The sequence below is a fragment of the Eschrichtius robustus genome, chromosome 11 (assembly GCF_028021215.1).
Source record: "Eschrichtius robustus isolate mEscRob2 chromosome 11, mEscRob2.pri, whole genome shotgun sequence".
Classification (NCBI taxonomy): Eukaryota; Metazoa; Chordata; class Mammalia; order Artiodactyla; family Eschrichtiidae; genus Eschrichtius; species Eschrichtius robustus.
In genome coordinates, this window is record NC_090834.1 from 68435458 (window position 1) to 68454336 (window position 18879).

The 18879-nt window shown below is 48.0% G+C and overlaps 1 protein-coding gene across 4 annotated transcripts in view; it reads right to left on the reverse strand.

Moving 5' to 3' along the window:
* The window catches only part of IRAG1 (inositol 1,4,5-triphosphate receptor associated 1), a 120621-nt gene extending 101993 nt beyond the window's left edge, over positions 1-18628 (reverse strand). For 3 of the 4 annotated variants that reach the window (XM_068555470.1, XM_068555468.1, XM_068555467.1), the window contains exon 1: positions 18243-18628. In XM_068555470.1, coding sequence (XP_068411571.1) covers positions 18243-18309 — 67 coding nt within the window. In that variant the 5' untranslated portion in view covers positions 18310-18628. The other variant, XM_068555471.1, reaches the window with a different exon arrangement.
* Positions 18629-18879: the final 251 nt, after the last annotated feature.

The window sequence follows — 18879 nt, forward strand, 5'->3', positions numbered from 1 at the left end:
GGAAACAGTGCTCGGGTTCCCTGAAGGCCTCCGCGGCTGCCCACCATTTGGAGAAGTAGTGAATCCGAAAATAGTAGTCGAGCATCTAAAATTGCCTTCCACCCTGGGCCAGGCCAGTCCCCTGGGGATGTCAGTATTTCTAGAACGTCCCCATTCACCCAGAGTGCCTTGTGTCAGACCCCAGTGGGGATCTGGGCAACCGTTAAGCTCTGCTGGTTGTGTTCACTCTTGCCCAGACCCTCTTGACACTGCATCACTTGCCCTGCTTCCCAAACAGGAAATGCTCTAGATTTATGCTGCTTGCTGTTACCAAGTCAAAGGCCTTTAACCTGGCACATGGCTTGGAAGGGCAGAGAGTGACCTGGGTGACTCTCTGTCATTAGTTGTAAATTAATTCCTAAAAATGAAGACCAGGGAAGCAGAATCACCTGGGGAAGCCTGAGCTTCTAGCTTGGTGCTGATGCCACAGGAAGCCATTTCCATGGCAGCCTGTCTCTCCCTGATAAAATTATTCTGGGTTCCCAGGGAATTTTATCATCATGAACACTTGTCACGCCAAGCATGCCTCAGTGCCTTTGTACATCCTGTGCTCTATGCGTGAATGCCCTTTACTCCCTCTTCCCTGACAAATGCCCCATCACCCTCTTCTGCGATGTCTTGCTAAGGGCAGGGAAGCTATGGTGTTCGTGAAGTTGTCTGCAGTGAATGCTTTTGCATCACCACTGGGCTGTACTCCATGTCTAGAGATGCACACACCCCCACTCTCCCACCTCCGGATCAACAGTGATTCCCAGCTGCCTTGCTAACGGGACAGGAGTGACGCAGAGAAGGAGCGTCTCCAACAACCAGACTGACCTCCAATCTTCCAACAGCTAAGTGGTCAGGATCTCCAACCCCTGCATGAGCTGTCTGACTGAATGCAGCTTGAGTGTCTCTCAGCTTAAAGATCATGCACTTTAGTTCTCATTTCCTTAGCTGTCACCCTCCTTAGTGGCTGTACTTGGCCTCCCTAAGAGATGCCATGCAGCACAGAACAGAGAAAGCGCTGGGGGTGGGGCTGGGGTGGGGAGGGAGGACAAGTTAGCTTACGTGTCAGTTTCCTCCTCTGTAAAAGGGAGGTAACCAATTCCACCTCAGGATGGCTGAGAGGATGAAGTGAGATGTGTAAATGGCTTGGCACAGGGTTGATGCTTTGGGGAGACAGCTGCAATTTATGCCCCTTTGGCAGCAAGTCCCCCCTCTTCTGGTAACAGCAGCATCTCCTCATCCCCGTGCTTGGGGTGGGTGGGGTCAGGCCTGGCCAATCAGAACACCCCTGGCCCTGGTGATTCACCAAGGGATGAACACGAGACTAAGAATGGGCCAATAAATTCAATTTGGCGACTTTCGTTGGAATGACTGGGGGAGTTCTTGCTGCTGGGGGTTCTGAGAGGAGGCTGTAAGCCGGGACCTGTGTGTGCCACAGTGCCGCCGAGAGGCAAAGGCTGCCTAAGGAGAGATCTGAAACCAAGGACAGTTGAGAGATAGAGGGAACAAGCCCCATGGATCCAGCTATTTCTGGAAATTCCCTAGACCTCTCAGTTATGAGACCCAGAAAATTCTGGTTCTTGCCTAATCTAATTTGAATGAGTTTCCGTTCCATGCAAACAAGAATCTTGGCTAATGCAAAGCTCACCAGGTTTGGTTTACCCTTCCCGCTGTCATTGCTTGGGGCGGGGGTGGGGGGGAGGGGGGAGGAAGGGGGCCTCCTTGAGCCCTGCAGAGATGAGGCCACAGCCCACCTTCCCGTCCTCAGCCTCCTTGTCTTCAGGCCATCTTCCTCCACACTGATCATTCTCGAACACGGGCTTAGTCATGTCACTCCTCACTTAGAGGACTCCTTGGCTCCCCCCGGCCTGGAGAGCAAGTCCCCACTTCCCCAGCTCCACCTTCAAAGCCCTCCACAAGCTGACCTAATTGCCTTTGGAGCGTATCTCTCTCGGGACCCTCTCTCCCACCCGCCAACTCCGCAGATACTGTGCCTGATTCACAGCAACGCGTTCCCCACTCAGAAACATCCCACCACCCCGTACCCACCATGTGCCTTTCCCTGGAAACCCTTCCCCTCCTTACCAACCTGCCAAAACTCCACCTCCTCAACTATCTTCTCTTCCGAGAAGCCTGCACAGATGGCCAAGGCAGAATGAATGTCCCACTGCCCTGAACTTAATCCCTTGTCATATATAGTACTTGTCAAGTCTGTCCTTAAGTGAGAATAATGTATGTACATTTTGAGAGCAGGAAGCATGTCGTCCTCGATTCTGGAGCCCCCTGGGGCCCTCACACAAGGATTGCCTGCCACAGGCCCTTGGTAAATTTGTTGACACGAGACCTCAGCTTCCAGCCGACAAGCTCTGAAGCCCCTACCCCTCCCCTCAACTGAACTCTAGGAGAGGGGAATCTAGCCTTGGGGTCACATTTCCTCTTCACCAGGAACTTTTTTTAAATTGTGGTAAAATACACATAGCATAAATTGTACAGTTTAAACCATTTTAAAGTGTACAGTTCAGTGGCATTAAGTGCCTTCACAATGCTGTGTGCCTATCATCACGACATAGTTCCAGAACTTTTTCACCACCCCAAATGGAAACATACCCGTTAGGCACTCACTTCCCATTCCTTCCCTCCCCCCAGGCCCTGTCAAGCACTAATCTGCTTTCTGTCTGTACGGATTTGCCTATTCTTGGTATCTTATATAAATGGAGTCATACAGTATGTGGCCTTTGTGTCTGGCTTCTTTCACTTAGCCTCATGTCTTCAAGATTCATCCAGGTTGTAGCATGTATTAGTACTTCATTCTTTCTAATGACTGAATAATACTCCATTGCATGGATATATCACATTTTCTTTACCTATTCATCAGTTGATGGATATTAGGTTGTTTCCACCTTTTGGCTATTGTGAACAGTACTGCTATAAACATTATTGCACAAGTTTTTGTTTGAACACCTGTTTTCAAGTCTCTTAGGTATATACCTCGGAGTGAAACTGCTGGGTCATATAGTAATTCTGCATCTACTGGGAAGCCTCTTACATTTGTCATCTTTAACCTTCACCAGCATCCTAAGCCTAGGTCCACTGATGGACTTCACCTTGGAAGAGTCCATCAGCTTTTTAGAAGGAAGCTATTTCATCTTGATGGTTGTCTGCTGATGGCAATCCTTAAAGGGTGTTCCTTGTTTTTAATATTAACCTCTTGCTATTTAGAGCTTTCTATCATCTAAGCTACTTAAGATCTACTATTTAATTTGTCCCTCACAGAAATACTACAGGGTAGATACTATTATGTCTGTTTTTCAGATGAAGAGGCTGAGTTCCCGTGGGGTGGCGTGACTTGACAAGGTCACAGCCATCAGGGGCCCAGCTGAGGTTGACTCCCAGCCCAGCGCCCTTTCCTCACAACCACAGTGGCCCTCTCTGTCCAAGGTCTTTTTAAAAATAATCACCTTCTGAAATGTATTCTCAGGTCCCTCATTGTCTAGAAATGCGCCTTGCTAGGTGACTTGTCAGTGCTGGCGCCGACTTCACACGCTCTGCCAGTTGGCACCTCATTTAGAATCAGAACGTTTTTCCTGGGGCGGATTCTGCCTATAGCAGGGAGATCAACTTTTGCCTTTTCTGGATCTTCTGGGACCTGCTGGAGTCCTGGGTTAATGCTCCCTTTTGATGTTGATCTGAAGCTAAATCTGAGTGTGTCCCACAGCGCAGCCTCAGCTCTTGACATTTCCTCCTTATTCTTTCGTCCAACCCGAGAGCATCCCCTTCCCCTTCTCAGGAGGAAACTCTCTCTTGGACGGGGGAGTCCCCTGACCTCTTTGGAGCAGAAAAGGGGCACCACGACCTCCAGCCTTACAGGGTGGAATTGGCCCAGCCTGCTCCTTGGAAGCTTCCAACCCTCATATCCTAGTTCCACATGGAACCACCTAGAAGACTGTAAAGAATAAGGCAAGCAAAATAGACAACAGAATGACAACATTCACCATTCATCAGAGCATACCATTGTCCCTGACGCTTTAGGTACATCTGCTCACTCAATCCCCCGACTGCACTAGAAGGAAGGTGTTATTTTGCAGATGAGGAGACTGAGACTCAGTGCCCTGTGGCGACTCCTCCAGAGCAACAGAGCTGAGGGTGACCAGGCAGGACTGGGAACCAGCAGAGCCCGTGCTGTCCCCACTCTGGCCACCGTCTGCCTCCCAGCTTTTGGAGCTGACCTGGCCCCCTTAGAGCCTGCCTTGGCAGTCCTGCAAGTGGTGAGGGCTTTCTAGATGCCGCATCCACTCAAGCACAAATGTCCCTAGCCAGCTTCTCTCAAAGTATGTCCTCTGCAACCCTCATTCTGGGTGCTGCTATGAGCTCTGAAAATAAGGTTCCACATTTTGATACACTTGCGGATGACAGCATGAGGCAGGTTTCTGTCCTGCAGGCCTTCTCAGCCCTTAAGAAGCAGAGATGCAGGATAAATCTCCGAGAGGGAGAGAAAGTATAGATAGTTTCCCAGACTTATTTGACTATGGAAGGTCAAATGGAATGACTATGGAATGACTCCTTTTTCAAGGAGTAGCTCAATGTGTCCTCCTTAAAGTACTGGTCAGAGATGCCCTCAAGCCCTCTAATTAGTGGGTATCCAGAGCTCAGGGAGCATGGTGGTTGTGACGTGGGCTCTGGAGCCAAGCTGCCTGGGATCACATCTCAGCCCTGCCGTGTGGTAGCTGCGTGACCTCGGGCAAGTTATTTTATCTATCTGTGCCTCAGTTTCCTCATTTGTAAAACATGGATGATGATATCAATGTAAATCATATTCTACACATAAGCTTCTTAGAACAATGTTCAGCACATAGTCAGCGTTCATTAGATGTTAGCTGGCATTTTCAATCCTTCTCGAGCCTCAGCCCCAGGCCAACAGTGGCCTCTGATATTATAAAACCTCTTAATGAAGATGGTGCAAAGCCAATTAAAAGACAGCCGTGGCTCCCTAGGAGCAACCCTTCCTATCCTTGATGCCTGTGAAAGCCTCCTTTTATTTCTACTTCATTTTTTCTCCCTCACAGACAGGCACGTAATAGTCAGAAGACCAAGATTCTGCACTCTCCTTACTTATTTTCCAGTGGGATCTCAAGTTTCCTTCCCTATAACATAGAATGTAGTAAGCCTCTAATCCAGGGGCAAGGCACAGAGCAGGTGGGGTTAGAGCACTAAGCAGGCAGAGGCTGGATGGCCAAGCCACAAGGAGAGGACAGCACGAGTGACAGGTTGTCACTTTCCTTTTGGGGAAGTGGGAGAGGGGTCTATGACAAGGGTGCTTGGGTAGTGAATTAGGGTAATTTACAGTAGCTGCTGCAACCGACCTAAAATCTTAGCGGCTTTAAGTGTGCATCTTGGGGACTAAGTCTCCATCTTGTAGCAACAAGTTCTAGGAGAGACCATCCTATATGGAATATATAGCCAGCAGTAAGTGGGTATATGGATGCCAAGAACTCCTGGATGACCTTGGCTGCCAAAACCATTCTCTGTTGCCCAGTTGATTCTCCCCTCCCCCTTACTGGAAGAGTAAGTCCTTGGGGGAGGGCAGGCATTTGTCTCTGTGTTAATTCTCTCAGCTTTTAAAAGACTTCTCTGCAAGCTCTGAGTCTCTAGTTGTCCACATCCCAGTTTCTTAATGTCTTGCCTCTGGGAGGCCTCAGGCCCTGCAGTAGCTGTTACTTGTCTCACTGATTCTCCACTTGGGGCAGAGATGGTTAGTGCTCCCTGAATACTCCTGTGTTCCCCTGCATTTCCCAGCCTCCCTTGCAGTTGGCTGGGGCCGTATAACTAGCTCTGCCCAAGAGACTTGGTGTCACCTCTGAGTAGAGGAACTTAGGGCTGTGCCTCCTGCATCTGCCTCTGCCTCTGTTGAGATGGCTCTGGAGGCCAGGTGCTTCATAGAAAAACTGGAAGAACCAACTCAGAAGCAAAAGAGGTCAGACCCCTCCGCCTGGGACTGACTTCTCCACTGAGTGTGTGTGTGTGTGTGTGTGTGTGTGTGTGTGTGTGTGTGTGTATGGGGGCGGGGGAGGGGGAAGAGGAGGGAGAACGTCAGTTGGGTAACAGAGGAGAACACTTTTGGCACACAGGGCCGTCCAGGAATTCTTGGCATTTACACAGCCATTTAACACTGGATGTTATCTTCCACATAGGATTTTCTGTTACTGAACTTCTTGCTGTAATTTGGGGTAACGGTGTGACCTATGATTCAGATATCCCCAGCGGTGCCATGGGACAGTGTGGTAGACGTCATGTCTCAGGCTATAATATACACACAAATTACCTGCGGGTCTTGTTAAGCTGCAGACTCTGGTTCCGCAGTTCTGAGGCGGCACTTGAGAGTCTGCATTTCTAACAAGCTCCCAGCAGATGCTGATGCCCTTCGTCCCTAGACCAGGCTCTGAACAGGAAGGTGAGGGGGCAGGGCTGACTCAGCCATTACAGCCGGTAGGAACAGCGCCTAGTGCCCATTAAAATGTTTTAATTGCTTTTAAAAGTCAGAAGGAAAAAAAATGAACTTTTAGGTAAAAAAATGTTTTAATAGATAACATTAATATATTTATCTTTACACCAACAGAGTTATAAATTTCATAAGCAAGAAGGGGCTCATGAAGGCAAAAATGCCTAGGGGCCAGGGACTTCCCTGGCAGTCCAGCGGTTGAGACTCCGCGCTTCCACTGCAGGGGGTGTGGGTTCGATCCCTAGTCAGGGAACTAAGATCCCGCATGCCGTGTGGCACAGCCAAAAAGTAAAAAAAAAAAAAAAAAAATGCCTAGAGCCCACCAAAATCCTACTGTGGCCCTGGGGGCAGGGGTGGGGGCAATGGAAGGAGCTATGCCATCTATAGTGCATAAGACTGTGAAATCTGAAGAATTCATGAAAGGTGACACAGATCACGTGGCTCCACGGTCCTCTGGGAGGATCACATGAGATACAGAATGAGAATGTGCTACTGGGCAACAGAGAACGGCTTTGGCAGCCAAGGCCATCCAGGAGTTCTTGGCATTCATATACTCACTTAGTGCTGGCTATATATTCCATATAGGATGGTCTCTTCTAGAATTTCTGGCTATAGGATGGAGGTGGGCATTTCAACTTGCATTAGACTTAGTCCCCAAGATGTAGTTAGCTGCTTATACCATTTTTCTGAGTCTCCTCAGTTCTCCAGATCTCCACTTAGGGAGCTCTGAGGGGTACCCAATGCCTCTTGGAGGCCCCCAAATTCTGGTGCCCCAAATCCCTTCCAAAGGACTTCCAGTCTTTTTGTCCCCACTCCCCACCCCATAGGACACACTCATGTGCTTCTAGAGCTGGAGGGCTGGAAGCAGCTGGCCCTGCAGTGTAAGGGAAGAGGGACTAGGCTCCAGAGGCTGCTTTTGTTAGTGACGAACACAAGACCATCATCTCTGATCGGAGCAGCAACTGTCCAAAGCATGAGTCAAATGCCTTGTTAACAAAAACAGAATGAATAAGCAGTCCCTTCAGCAGTAAATGTTTTCTTAAAAACACAGCCGTCCATTTACTTTGGACCTGATGCCAGTTCTGACTTTCCCCAAAAGCACTGCATGGGCTTTTAGAGAACGCTAAAACAGCTGACCCTTTTAACACATCTGAGATCCTCCTTTGTCACAGATGCAGTGTCTGACACAATTATTGCTCTGGGTTGGCCTCAATCATGCAATCACTGGGGTAAACCATTGGGCCTTGGAGGGTGAACTGTTCACAGATGAGGAAACCAAGGTCTCAGAAGGGAGAAGTGATCTGCTCAAGGGCACAAAATGAGTTGGAAGCAGAGCCAAGCCTAGGACCTGGGACCACTGCTTATATGCTGTCTTCATTTCAGCACCAGGGGTGGATATCGGAAAGCTTTTACTGTTTTCAGACCTGGGAGGGTTCATTCTTTTATTCACTCACTATCTACCAAGAACCACCTTAAACCTGCCACGGTTCTAGCTTCCCTTAATACGTCTCAATAAACCCGTAATGATCTAACCTTTTGAAAAATCTTACTGGCCCAGCGTCTATCTCCTCCTGGCCTGATAGTTCCAAGTGTGAGATTCTATCTGTTGATGGGCTGTGTGTGTTTTGCATCAAGGGCAACCTAGCCTTGACCTTGCCACTTTCCACTGTGTAAACCCGAGTGAACTAGTGAACCTCAGAAAGCCTCGATTTCTCATCAGTAAAATGTAGATATTATTATTACCGATCTTACAAGGCATTGCAAAAATATGCGATAATGTATGTAAAGCATTTAACAGACTATGTAGCTGGTGCTCAGTAAATGATAGCTGTGATAGAAATAACTACATTATTATTACTCTTGTCACTGTCAAGTGAAACAAGCTCCTGGGGATTTCAGCAAGTTGAACCTCCCCGTCCAGGACTCTGAAAAGTCAGGCTTTCTTTGTTCCCGTGCCTACACAACTTCTGTGGTTTACAGACTGTAGGAGTCACGATAGAGGGACAACTTGCAAGTGTTTCTGGATCTAAATGTGCCAGATCCTTGAGGTAATCCCCACACCCATCTTTCTCTGCTGAACCCAGCTAACCAGAGAAACAGTCTGCCCCAACCAGTGTAAGGTCCTGTGAACCCCAGAATTGTTGGGAATGTTGGCCGTACATGGGGACAACAGCAGGGAAACAAGGCTGCCGTCTGATGTACAACCATGTGAAAAACCACATGCAAGGGATATGATTAGTCATCTATGGAAGTAACCCAAGAAATTGTCCGTAAATGTGGCTGAAGAGATGGGAGGCTTGACCAGGATCTCCAGAAGGCAGGACAGGAAGACAATTATAAGCATGTGATGAGATCTTTTGGAGAGACTTTTGCTTTCAGCAATTTCCCCTTCTCTAAGAGGAACCCCTATATACAAGGGATGGCTCCCCATGGCCACATCGATACCCCATGTTCCTGTCACCTGACCATGGCTGATTGGTACTGACCCAACCAAGCTGGGCCCATCGGGGTCTCTCCCCCGAGACCTTGGACAGAAACTAGGAACCACTGGAACCTGGTCAAGATAGGAGCTGAGCCCTAGTGCAGTGGTCTTCAGGGTGGCGTATGCATGCCCAGGGAATATGCAAGATGATCCAGTGGAATATGGGAAGACAGTTGGAAACTGTTATTTATTTTCACTTCCTTAGTATTAAATAAGCAGACTGGCAATGGTGCCTTCATTCAACGTTGAAAGGTCACTGTCACAGCCAGTTTGTGAGATGTCCTGAGCGAACAGGGGAAATTCTCCAACGCTAAGGGACTGACATCGCACTCATGTAGTCATTTGCTTTCAGCAAAGTATGATACATCTTGAATGTGCCCAAGTGGATTCATGAAATATATTTATCTAGTTTTAACCAAGCCAACTACCATACAATGTGCAAGTGCCTTAAAAGCCTCCTGCAAAAAATGTGGAGTGAAGATATTACTACCACTAACACCACAAGCAACTCTCAAAAAAGTTTTTACAAACTGGTGGATCAAATTGAAAATTTCACTTAGAATTCAGTAAGTAAGGATACCCTTCTTCCACATCAGCTATCTGAGCTGGCTATCCTCTGCCTGCCTTCCCTCTCCCTGCCCTGCCCCAGGATCCATTCTCTGCTCTGTGCTCCCAGATGACAACTATAGGATGCATCACTTGGGTTTCCATGCTTGCTGGCTGAGTTTGGCCAATGGGCCAGCAGGAGGTGGGGGGAGAGAGAGGTTGGGCATTTCCTTCCCTGCCCCCTCCTTTCTTCCATGCTACATCTGTGGCAGTGGCTGTATCCCTCCCTAATTACGGCTCATCCTGGATGGTCCCTCTTCCCCAGCTCTTCACTGGCTTCCAATCACACTATTTTCTTCTCTCGCCCCTGCTGGCTAGGGCAGCTAACGGCTCCCTGCTGCTGCTAGTTTTGGGGCGTACCTGGGCCTCATCCCTTGTGGTTTCCAAACCTCTATAAATAGTCTTTTTGTTAAAGTCTCTTGAGCCAATTGAGTTGGATTTGGTTCCTTACTGGGAGACTGATTGGTACAGTGGCTGGTTTAACCATGACAGTCATTAAAGCCAGGGTTCATCCAAAGTGCTGAGATCTTAAAATATAATGAGGCATAAATAATCACATTTCTTTTACTAAAGAATACTCTTTTAAGGAAAGCAAAAAAAAAAAACATAGCTGCTGGCACTGTTAAAAACATAAAGCAAGATTTTCAAATAGTATTTTCTCTTTTTCAGCCTTTAAAATTTCTAATTTTACATGTTTTATAAAATAACATTAATATGGTAGCTCATGAATATAATTTAAAATAAATACACATAAATTAGAGATGCATACTAAAAATTTTTTTTTAATTGATGAGATGAACCGTCAAAAACCCTTTGCCTTAGAGAACCCCTCAGCTCTAGAGAAAACACTGGCAAGTTCCTACTGCCAGGTCCCTAGCACTGCCCTGGGGGCTGTCTTCCTGGAGCCTAACGGTCTACTCCTTCCTTTTGATTCTCTGAACTACCTTCCAACAAATCCCATCTTTCTACAGAAGACAAAGCGAACTCCAAAGAGAAATGCTTATCTAAAGTTCCCAGGGGAGAGACCCCTCTGTTGTAGGCAGAGATGGCTATCAGGCCACTTTATGGCCTACATGAAATACCCCTCAGAACTCTCCACCTTCTGAGCAAAATCTCCGTCTCCCAGGCATTGTGGTCACTGGAAAGGGTAATTCCTCCCCATACATTAGCACACAGACATTCAGAATTACATACTTCAGTCTCTTGTGAGTTTGATTATCATGAGTCAGTCTCCATGTACATAATCAACTCCAGACCAATGACCAGGCTTAGAGATGGGTCCAGGACCCTGAATATCCCCAAGATCATGCTCCGCAGGGAGTCCTCTTGGCATCCACCATCTAGATTCCTCCTAACAATACTCAGCCTCATCAGCGTCGCCTTCCATCAGGGACCAGTTTCCTGTTTCAGCTGGGAAACAGGAAATATGTCTTAGCTAAGAAGTCCAGAAGGACATTACAGTCTTTCTACCAGGGAACTAATCCCCAAACAAGTTGAAAATATCATGGCAAGACAGCCCGTAGGGAAACCTGACCATTTGGAGCCACAAAATAGAGGAGTTACCTGTGCTTGATGTTAATCTGAGCTTAAATATGGTTATTATTTATTGAGTACTTATACACATACAAGTACTGTAGATACATCAATCCATTCATCTTCACAACAACTAGTTGATCAAGTTATATCATTATCACCATCAGCCTCATTTTACGGTTAAGAAAAGTAAGACAGAAGTTAGATCATTTCCCCCAAAGTCACACGGTAAGTTGCAGAGCTGGGACTTGAATTCAGGTCATTTGATTTGAGAACCTGAGGTCCCAACCACTACTCCATGCTGCCTCTGTGGCAGATTGGGTGACCATGGCCATATCTATGAACTTTTCCAACACAAGCCTTGGTGAGTCAGAGAGAGAGACTCAAGACTCACAATGTAGGACATGGCATTTCCTGCCAATAAAAAGCTCATGGTTCTAGACTTGTTTTTTCCAACTAAACAGAAGAAGGGCCTTGTTCATGGACAAGGTTATGAGACCTGATAAAGACAGTCACAGGCTAAAAGGAGACAAAAGAGAGATGCAAAGTAGAGCCGGCCTAGTGGAACAGCTGCCCCAGACTCCTGCCCCCAAAGCTCAGGGCCTCTGCTCTAAGCAGCAGTGTGGGGGCCTCCTGGGCTCAAACTATAGGAGCAGGGACAAGGGCTGGACATTCTCACTCTGCACTGTGGCCTGGTGTATAAGCCACAGAGTGATGGAAATTGCTACAGATTGGGGGTCTGATAGTTTTGGATTTGACATCCCATTCTTCACTTACTGGTTACTAGTTAATGGTCTTCGATAAGTGGCCTAACCTCCTTGAATCAGTTGCTCATAAATATCTCCCTTATATGGCCAAAGTATGGATTTAATGAGCTATCATACACAAGATGCCTGGCATGTACAGCATGTTCAAACAAAGGTAGTTTCCTTCCCTCTCTTCTCTTGTCTATATGAAGTATCCCAGAGGAGAGAACGGTCATTTGCTCCCTCGCTAGAGCTGCCTAAATGGAACTTCCATTAAAAAAAAGAAAAAAATCACACCAGATACTTCTAGTTGGATGCTTATCTTGTCCAGGGAAGCACTTGTCCTCAAACAGGTGCCTCCCAGGCATCTCAGGAGGAGAAAGGGTGACGTTCCATCAGGCAGAAAGCAGAGGAGCTGGGGTGCCTGCCCTCCTGGGACCACATGGCAGCCCTGCAGCTTAGCAACATGACTTGGGCCAGACCATCACTGCAGTTCTGTTAGAAGCATAATGCTTCTTCTCCGTACGTGAGTGTTCCCTCCGTGTGGAAGGAGCCTCAAAAATGTAAGACTCCTGGCTCTGCCCCAGGGGAATGGCTGTCTGACGGTGAGTTCAAGAAGTGTTAACATCAATAGTCAGCCCTTTCCTCTTCCCTTCCTCCTGGGACACACGTTCTGCTCTGCTCCTCCAGGCTCTAAGATTTAAAGGGGCCTGCCTCCCCTGGAGGGCACTACATAGGGCTGGGGGGTAAGTCTGCTCAATTCAATATTAGAAAGCCTGCTTGCCTGCCATGGAAACCACATTCTCCTGTTAACTTTATCAGTCATAAGGGTGCTATTAGGCTGACTTCTCAACGAGCCTTAGAACTTAAGTGGAGGAAGGAGATGTTTATACTGAGCCTCCTTAAAGACCCCACCAGGTACCAATGGCCAGTCATCTAGAGCGTAAGTCTGCCACTGCCCTTGGCGCATTAATGGAGGTGAGACTGGGACCCAGAATTATGGCCAGTCAGAGCCTCACAACCAGTCCAGAAGTGTCCTTGATGGAATCTCTGAGGGGGGATGGACAGAGGCTAGAAATAATAATACCTGATGTTTACTGGGTGCTAAGAGCAGACACCAGGCTGAGAGATTTAATCCTACAAAGTGGACACCATCATTATCTCTGTTTTACAGGAGAGGAAACTGAGGCTTGGAGAGGTTAGATATGGCTCAAGGTATATAGCTGGTCAGTAGTGGAGTCACATGGTCACTCCAGGGCCTGCGCTCTCCAGCAGGGCAAGATGCTGCCTCAAGCTCCAGGCACCAGCTCCCACTGTGATCACAAGGGAAGAGTTGGTCAAGGCCAAGCCCTCCTCCCAACTTGGAGCCAGCGCTCTTTTGACCACACCTGTATGAGCAAAGGCAAGGGTATCTTCAAACTTTCTTCTCCTGATGAACTGGGAACCTTGGGCTCTCTGGAAACACCCTCCAGAGAGGGTGTCTGTCTGGCAGAATGTCCTGTAGCCTCTGTGTGTCCCTTCACGGGGTGACCACCATGCCCTCTGCACCACGTCCCAGCCATGCAGCCCTGCTGTGATCATTGGATGGCCCCATCCCTTTCGGCCTCTCCCACAGGCCCACAGGTTCCTAACTTTCCCTTGGTTTTGCTGGGGTGGCTCAGTTTCCCCCCACCCCATCCTGTACCCACTGATACCCCTGCTCACAGAACCCCAGTTTCCTCCAAGCCAATGTTTCCTAAACTTGAGTCATCTGCACACCACCCTCACATTTTCTCCCATGTCTGTGCCACCTATATATTTATTGGTTTAATCTTCTTTCATTTGACTGGCAATGAGCCAGAAAGCCAGGGTTGCAGTCCTGCCTGGGCCATTTACCAGCTCTCTGTTGTTGGCCAAGTTCTTTACGTTCTCTGTGCCTCAGTTTCCTCATCTGTACAATAGGGATAACAGTAGTAACTACTTCAGAGGCTGCTGTGAGGATGAAATGAGGAACTGCAGGGAAAGCATTAGAACAGCACCTAGCACACAATAAGCGCTCAGCAGGTGTTAGCTTCCCCTGTCATCACATTTATTTTAAAGGGAAACTTTATACCCCTACCATCCGTGGAAAAGTCAGTACCACTTATACCACAAATTTGTAAAAACAAATTTAGTGAAAACAGTTATTAAATTCTAGCTATTCCTGACGAAGCCTCCAAGCCCACGACTTGCTCTCATTTTGTCAAGAAGAGAGACAAGCAAGCATGTGAAAGATGTTGAAGGCACACTAGGTTCAAACCCGGGAGAACAACTTGCCCTGATTTGCCTGGTTTTGCCTGACGTCTGGTTTTAGTACTGAAAGTCCTGCAGCACCCGTACTGCTGGGCTAACTCAGATGGACAGGAAAGAACTTAAAAGGCAATTCCGACGTGAGTCCATGTGTTTTGAGTTGAGTCAGTATCCCACTTACTATCGTCTTGCAGAACAAGCCCACACCCTAGGGCGTACTGCACAAGCCCACCTGGGAGCGCAGAGTTTCCAAACTCCACAAAAGGGATGGAAAAGCCATCATGTGTGTGCCACTGAGACAGGCCCCAAAGAAAAACCACATTTGTAAATGCCCAACGAGAGGAATCATGATTAAATTTTGCACAGCTAAAATTATTTGGTAGTATACAACCCCTTAAAAATCATGTTTTGGGCTTCCCTGGTGGCGCAGTGGTTGAGAATCTGCCTGCCGGTGCAGGGGACGCGTGTTCGAGCCCTGGTCTGGGAAGATCCCACATGCCGCGGAGCAACTAGGCCCGTGAGCCACAATTACTGAGCCTGCGCGTCTGGAGCCTGTGCTCCGCAACAAGAGAGGCCGCGATAGTGAGAGGCCCGCGCACCGCGATGAAGAGTGGCCCCCCGCTTGCCACAATTAGAGAAAGCCCTCGCACAGAAACGAAGACCCAACACAGCCATAAATAAATAAATTAATTAATTTTAAAAAAATCCCACTCTTTAAAAAAAAAAAAATCATGTTTTGAAGTATCTTTGATGACATGAGAAAATAATCATGATAGAATGTTCAGTTAAAAAAAAGCAGACTACTGCTCAGCCATAAAGAAGAACAAAATTTTGCCATTTGCCGCAACATGGATGGACTTGGAGAGCATTATGCTAAGTGAAATAAGTCAGACAGAGAAAGACAAATACTGCATGATATCACATATATGTGAAATCTAAAAAATAAAACAAACTAGTGAATATAACAAAAAAGAAACAGACTCACAGATATAGAAAACAAACTAGTGGTTACCAGCGGAGAGAGGGAAGTAGGAGGGGCAAGATAAGAGTAGGAGATTAAGAGGTACAAACTATTATGTATAAAATAAATACGCTGCGAGGATATAATGTACAACATAGGGAATACAGCAATATTTTATAACTATACATGGAGTACAACCTTTAAAAATTGTGAATCACTATGTTGTATACCTGTAACTTACATAATATTGCACATCAACTATACTTCGGTGTTTAAAAAATTGAAAAAAAAGACTAACTAAGATGTCCTTCAGTGGGTGAATGATTAAATAAACTGTGGTGCATCTAGATAATGGAATATTATTCAGCACTAAAAAGAAATGAGCTATCAACCCATGAAAAGACATGGAAGAATCTTAAATGCATATTACTAAGTGAAAGAAGCCAGTCTGAAAAGGCTACATAGTGTTTGATTGCAACTGTATGACATTCCGGAAAAGGCAAAACTACGGAGACAGTAAAAAGAACTGTGATTGTTAGGGGTTGGTGGGGAAGGATGAATAGATGGAGCACAGAAGATTTTTTAAGGAAGTGAAAATACTCTGTATGATACTATAATGGTGGATACATGTCACTATACAATTTGTCCAAACCCATGGAATGTACAACACCAAGAGTGAACCCTAAGGTAAACCACGGACTTTGGGTGATTATGATGTGTCAGTGTAGGTTCATCAGTTGTAACAAATGTGCCACCCCGGTCGGGCTGTTATGTTGGGGGAGGCTCTGCATGTGTGGGAGCCAGGGGGATCTGGGAAATCTCTATGCAGACCTTCCTCTCAACTTTGCTGTGACTTAAAACTGCTCTAAAAAAACAGTCTTTAAAAAAAAAATTTTTTTTTTTTTTGGCTGCACCTCGTGGCTTGCAGGATCTTAGTTCCCCTACCAGGGATTGAACCCAGGCCACCACAGTGAGAGTGTCGAGTCCTAACCACTGGACTGCCAGGGAATTCCCTTTAAAAAAATTTTTTTTAAATCAGACTACAAAACCACACATGGTGAGGCCCTAGTTTTATAAAATATAGAGACATATAAAGAAAGAAACACACCATAATATTAACAATATTTATCTCTGAGTGATAGGATTCCAGAGGGAACTTTTATTTCTTTATGTTTATTTCTGAATTTCTTACTTATACTTATTTCTATATTTTCCAAGAAAGTTTAGCAAAGAATACACATTACTTTTATTACCAGGGAAAAACTCTGAATAAGAATTATAAATTTAAAAGTACTGGGAAGAAAGTAATGAGAGGTGATTAAGCCCAGCTTTCTCTAACTCTGTTTTACATCTGTAGCCGATTAGCAGAGAGGTTTTCTGTCTGTCTGGCTGACCTGTTTTCCTTCTCCCATGGGGAAGGCCCTCGCAGAGAAGGCAGGGTGTGTCCAAGGTCACGGACTTGTGTCGCCTCTGCATCTCAACCAGTGAGGCTGCCCTGGGCTGTCACCTGAATTCAGGGTCTGGCCTCCAAGGTTCATGGGGCAAATGCGATCCCCCTGATTCTCCCATCATTTGGACTGCGATGCTCAATAACTGCCCGAGACCCTGGTTACTACCTAGAGGCAGGGTGGCACCTAACCCTGGAAGTGCCCACTTTGGACCAAGCTGGCCTGAGCTGGAATCCCTGCTCACCACCTACAGACTGTGCTCCCTTAAGCATATTGCTTTACCTCTTTCAACCACGATGTCCTCATCTCTACCACCAGGATTAAATTCAATAACAGTTCTAGCACAGACCCTGGCACGAAGTCAATTCATATCCATTTTCTCTCCTGCTTCCTTTTGCTTTTACTACAAGAGAACTGAGTTCTCTATCTCCGTCCCCCTGCCTCGGAGAGCTCAAAGAGCAGAGTCTGGGGACTCCTAAATCTCTCCTCCCCACCCACCTGGGCCTCTGTTCCTCCTCGTCAAACTGTCCCTCTGCTGACTGCCAAGCCACAGAGAGGACGGCTGAGGGGCAGTCCAGAGTCCACCTGTCTCACCAGCACGTCACTGCCCCCTGGTGGGGCCAACAGAACCCTTGGCACGTCTGGCTCCCTAGTGCTCCCAGCCTAACAGCCCTGGGAAGCGGCTTCCTTTTTCCTGTAGGAGACGCATGGGCTGCTTTACTTCCCCCGAGACCCTCAAAGAGCAGCCTGAAGCGTGAGTGTTAAAAAAGCAGCAGCTGCCAAGCTCTGGGAGGTGGGAGCGCCAGCCAGGGGTCCCAGATCCCGCACTGTATTTATTCAATCTGCAGAGCATCTCCAGGCTTTTACAGCCGTTTACTGGGCAGGAGGCAGCGGACAACTGGGCCCCTCTCTGGCCTCTGGCTTCCACTGGCCTTTCCTTTGGAGAAAGGCAGCCCGGGTGCCGCTCACTCTAGGAATAGCTCTGACTCCGAGCTCCTGGAGGTGTGCAGGCTAGGGGCCACAGACAAGGCACAGGCAACCCCTTGAGGGTGCAGGGAAGGAGCACGGGGGCAAAGCTGGAGACAGGAGAGATGGGGACAGGGATAAAAACAGGGGCTGTGACCAGAACACAGGATGGGAAGTGCAGGGACAGAAGCAGGGGCAGGTCAGGGAGGGAGACAGGGCTGGGCCAGCACAAGGTCCCAGGTGGACACGGGGCGGGTGGCACAGGGTGGGAGTGGGGGGCAGAGAGAGGCATAAGGAAGCACAGAGCAGGGCTGGGGAAGGGGTAGCAGGCGGTGTGGGGAAAGCCCTGACCAGCCGGCTTATGTAATCTGGGGACCCTCTATTGCTCCAAAGGGGCCCACAGGAAACCTGGGGTTGTGGATCCCCACTCAGAACCCACATTTTCACCCTAACCTGTGCATGCTTTCCAACAGCAAGCAAAAGGAGCACAATTTAGTTAAGTTAGGACGGGCAAGATTCACTTCTTATTTGAAAATTATGACAGCAACAATAAAAATACTCAGCTGAAACGCCATCCGACCAAGCCAACTCCCCTGGAAAGTTAAAGTCAGGCGCCCCCATCCCAGCACCCTGTACCTTTAAGGAGGAGAAGTGTTCCCTTGCTCCCAGCTGAAGAGGCAGGTTATTCTTGGAGAGAGCAACGACTTACCTAAAACTGAGTTATTCCCCTTTCCTCCTCCGGCCAGCCTCTCTTCACTCTGGGGAGCTTTTACCATTTAAGGTCAATGTTACATCTGGCTCCAGAGCTCAGAGCTGAGAAGCCTCTGGCTGCCGAGCCCCGCTGCCCGCCTCCTCGGAGAGGGGCTGGGACTTAGAGCCCAGAGCTCCTCAGGGACCCCTCTGGCCTGGCTCAGGGGGCTAACGGTAGGGAAGCTGGCCAGGCCACCCGGGGCTCAGCGCAGGCTGGGCCTGAGAGGCAGCAGCTGGCCCTGGGGCCCTCCCACGGGCACCGGCACAGCGGAGGGCAGGGCCCACGGGCAGCTCATGCCTCTGGGCATGTTCCGGCCAGACGGGGACCAGGGGAACTCGGCAGATCTGTCTCCCAGCCTGGAGTCTCCAGCAAGCATGTGAGCCTGGACAAGACCCTGGCCCAGTGCCAGGGAAACTGGGAACATTTCCTGTCCCAGGGATTCGGAGGTGGAGGCCGCTCCCCACCTTAAACCCTTGGGATTAACAGAGAGAAGGGCCTGGAAGATGAGCTAATCCCAGACCTGGCTCCAGCCCCGGGGCTCCAATTCCTGCTCTTCCACTTGACAGTCCTGTGCTCTTGACCTCGTGGAGACTCA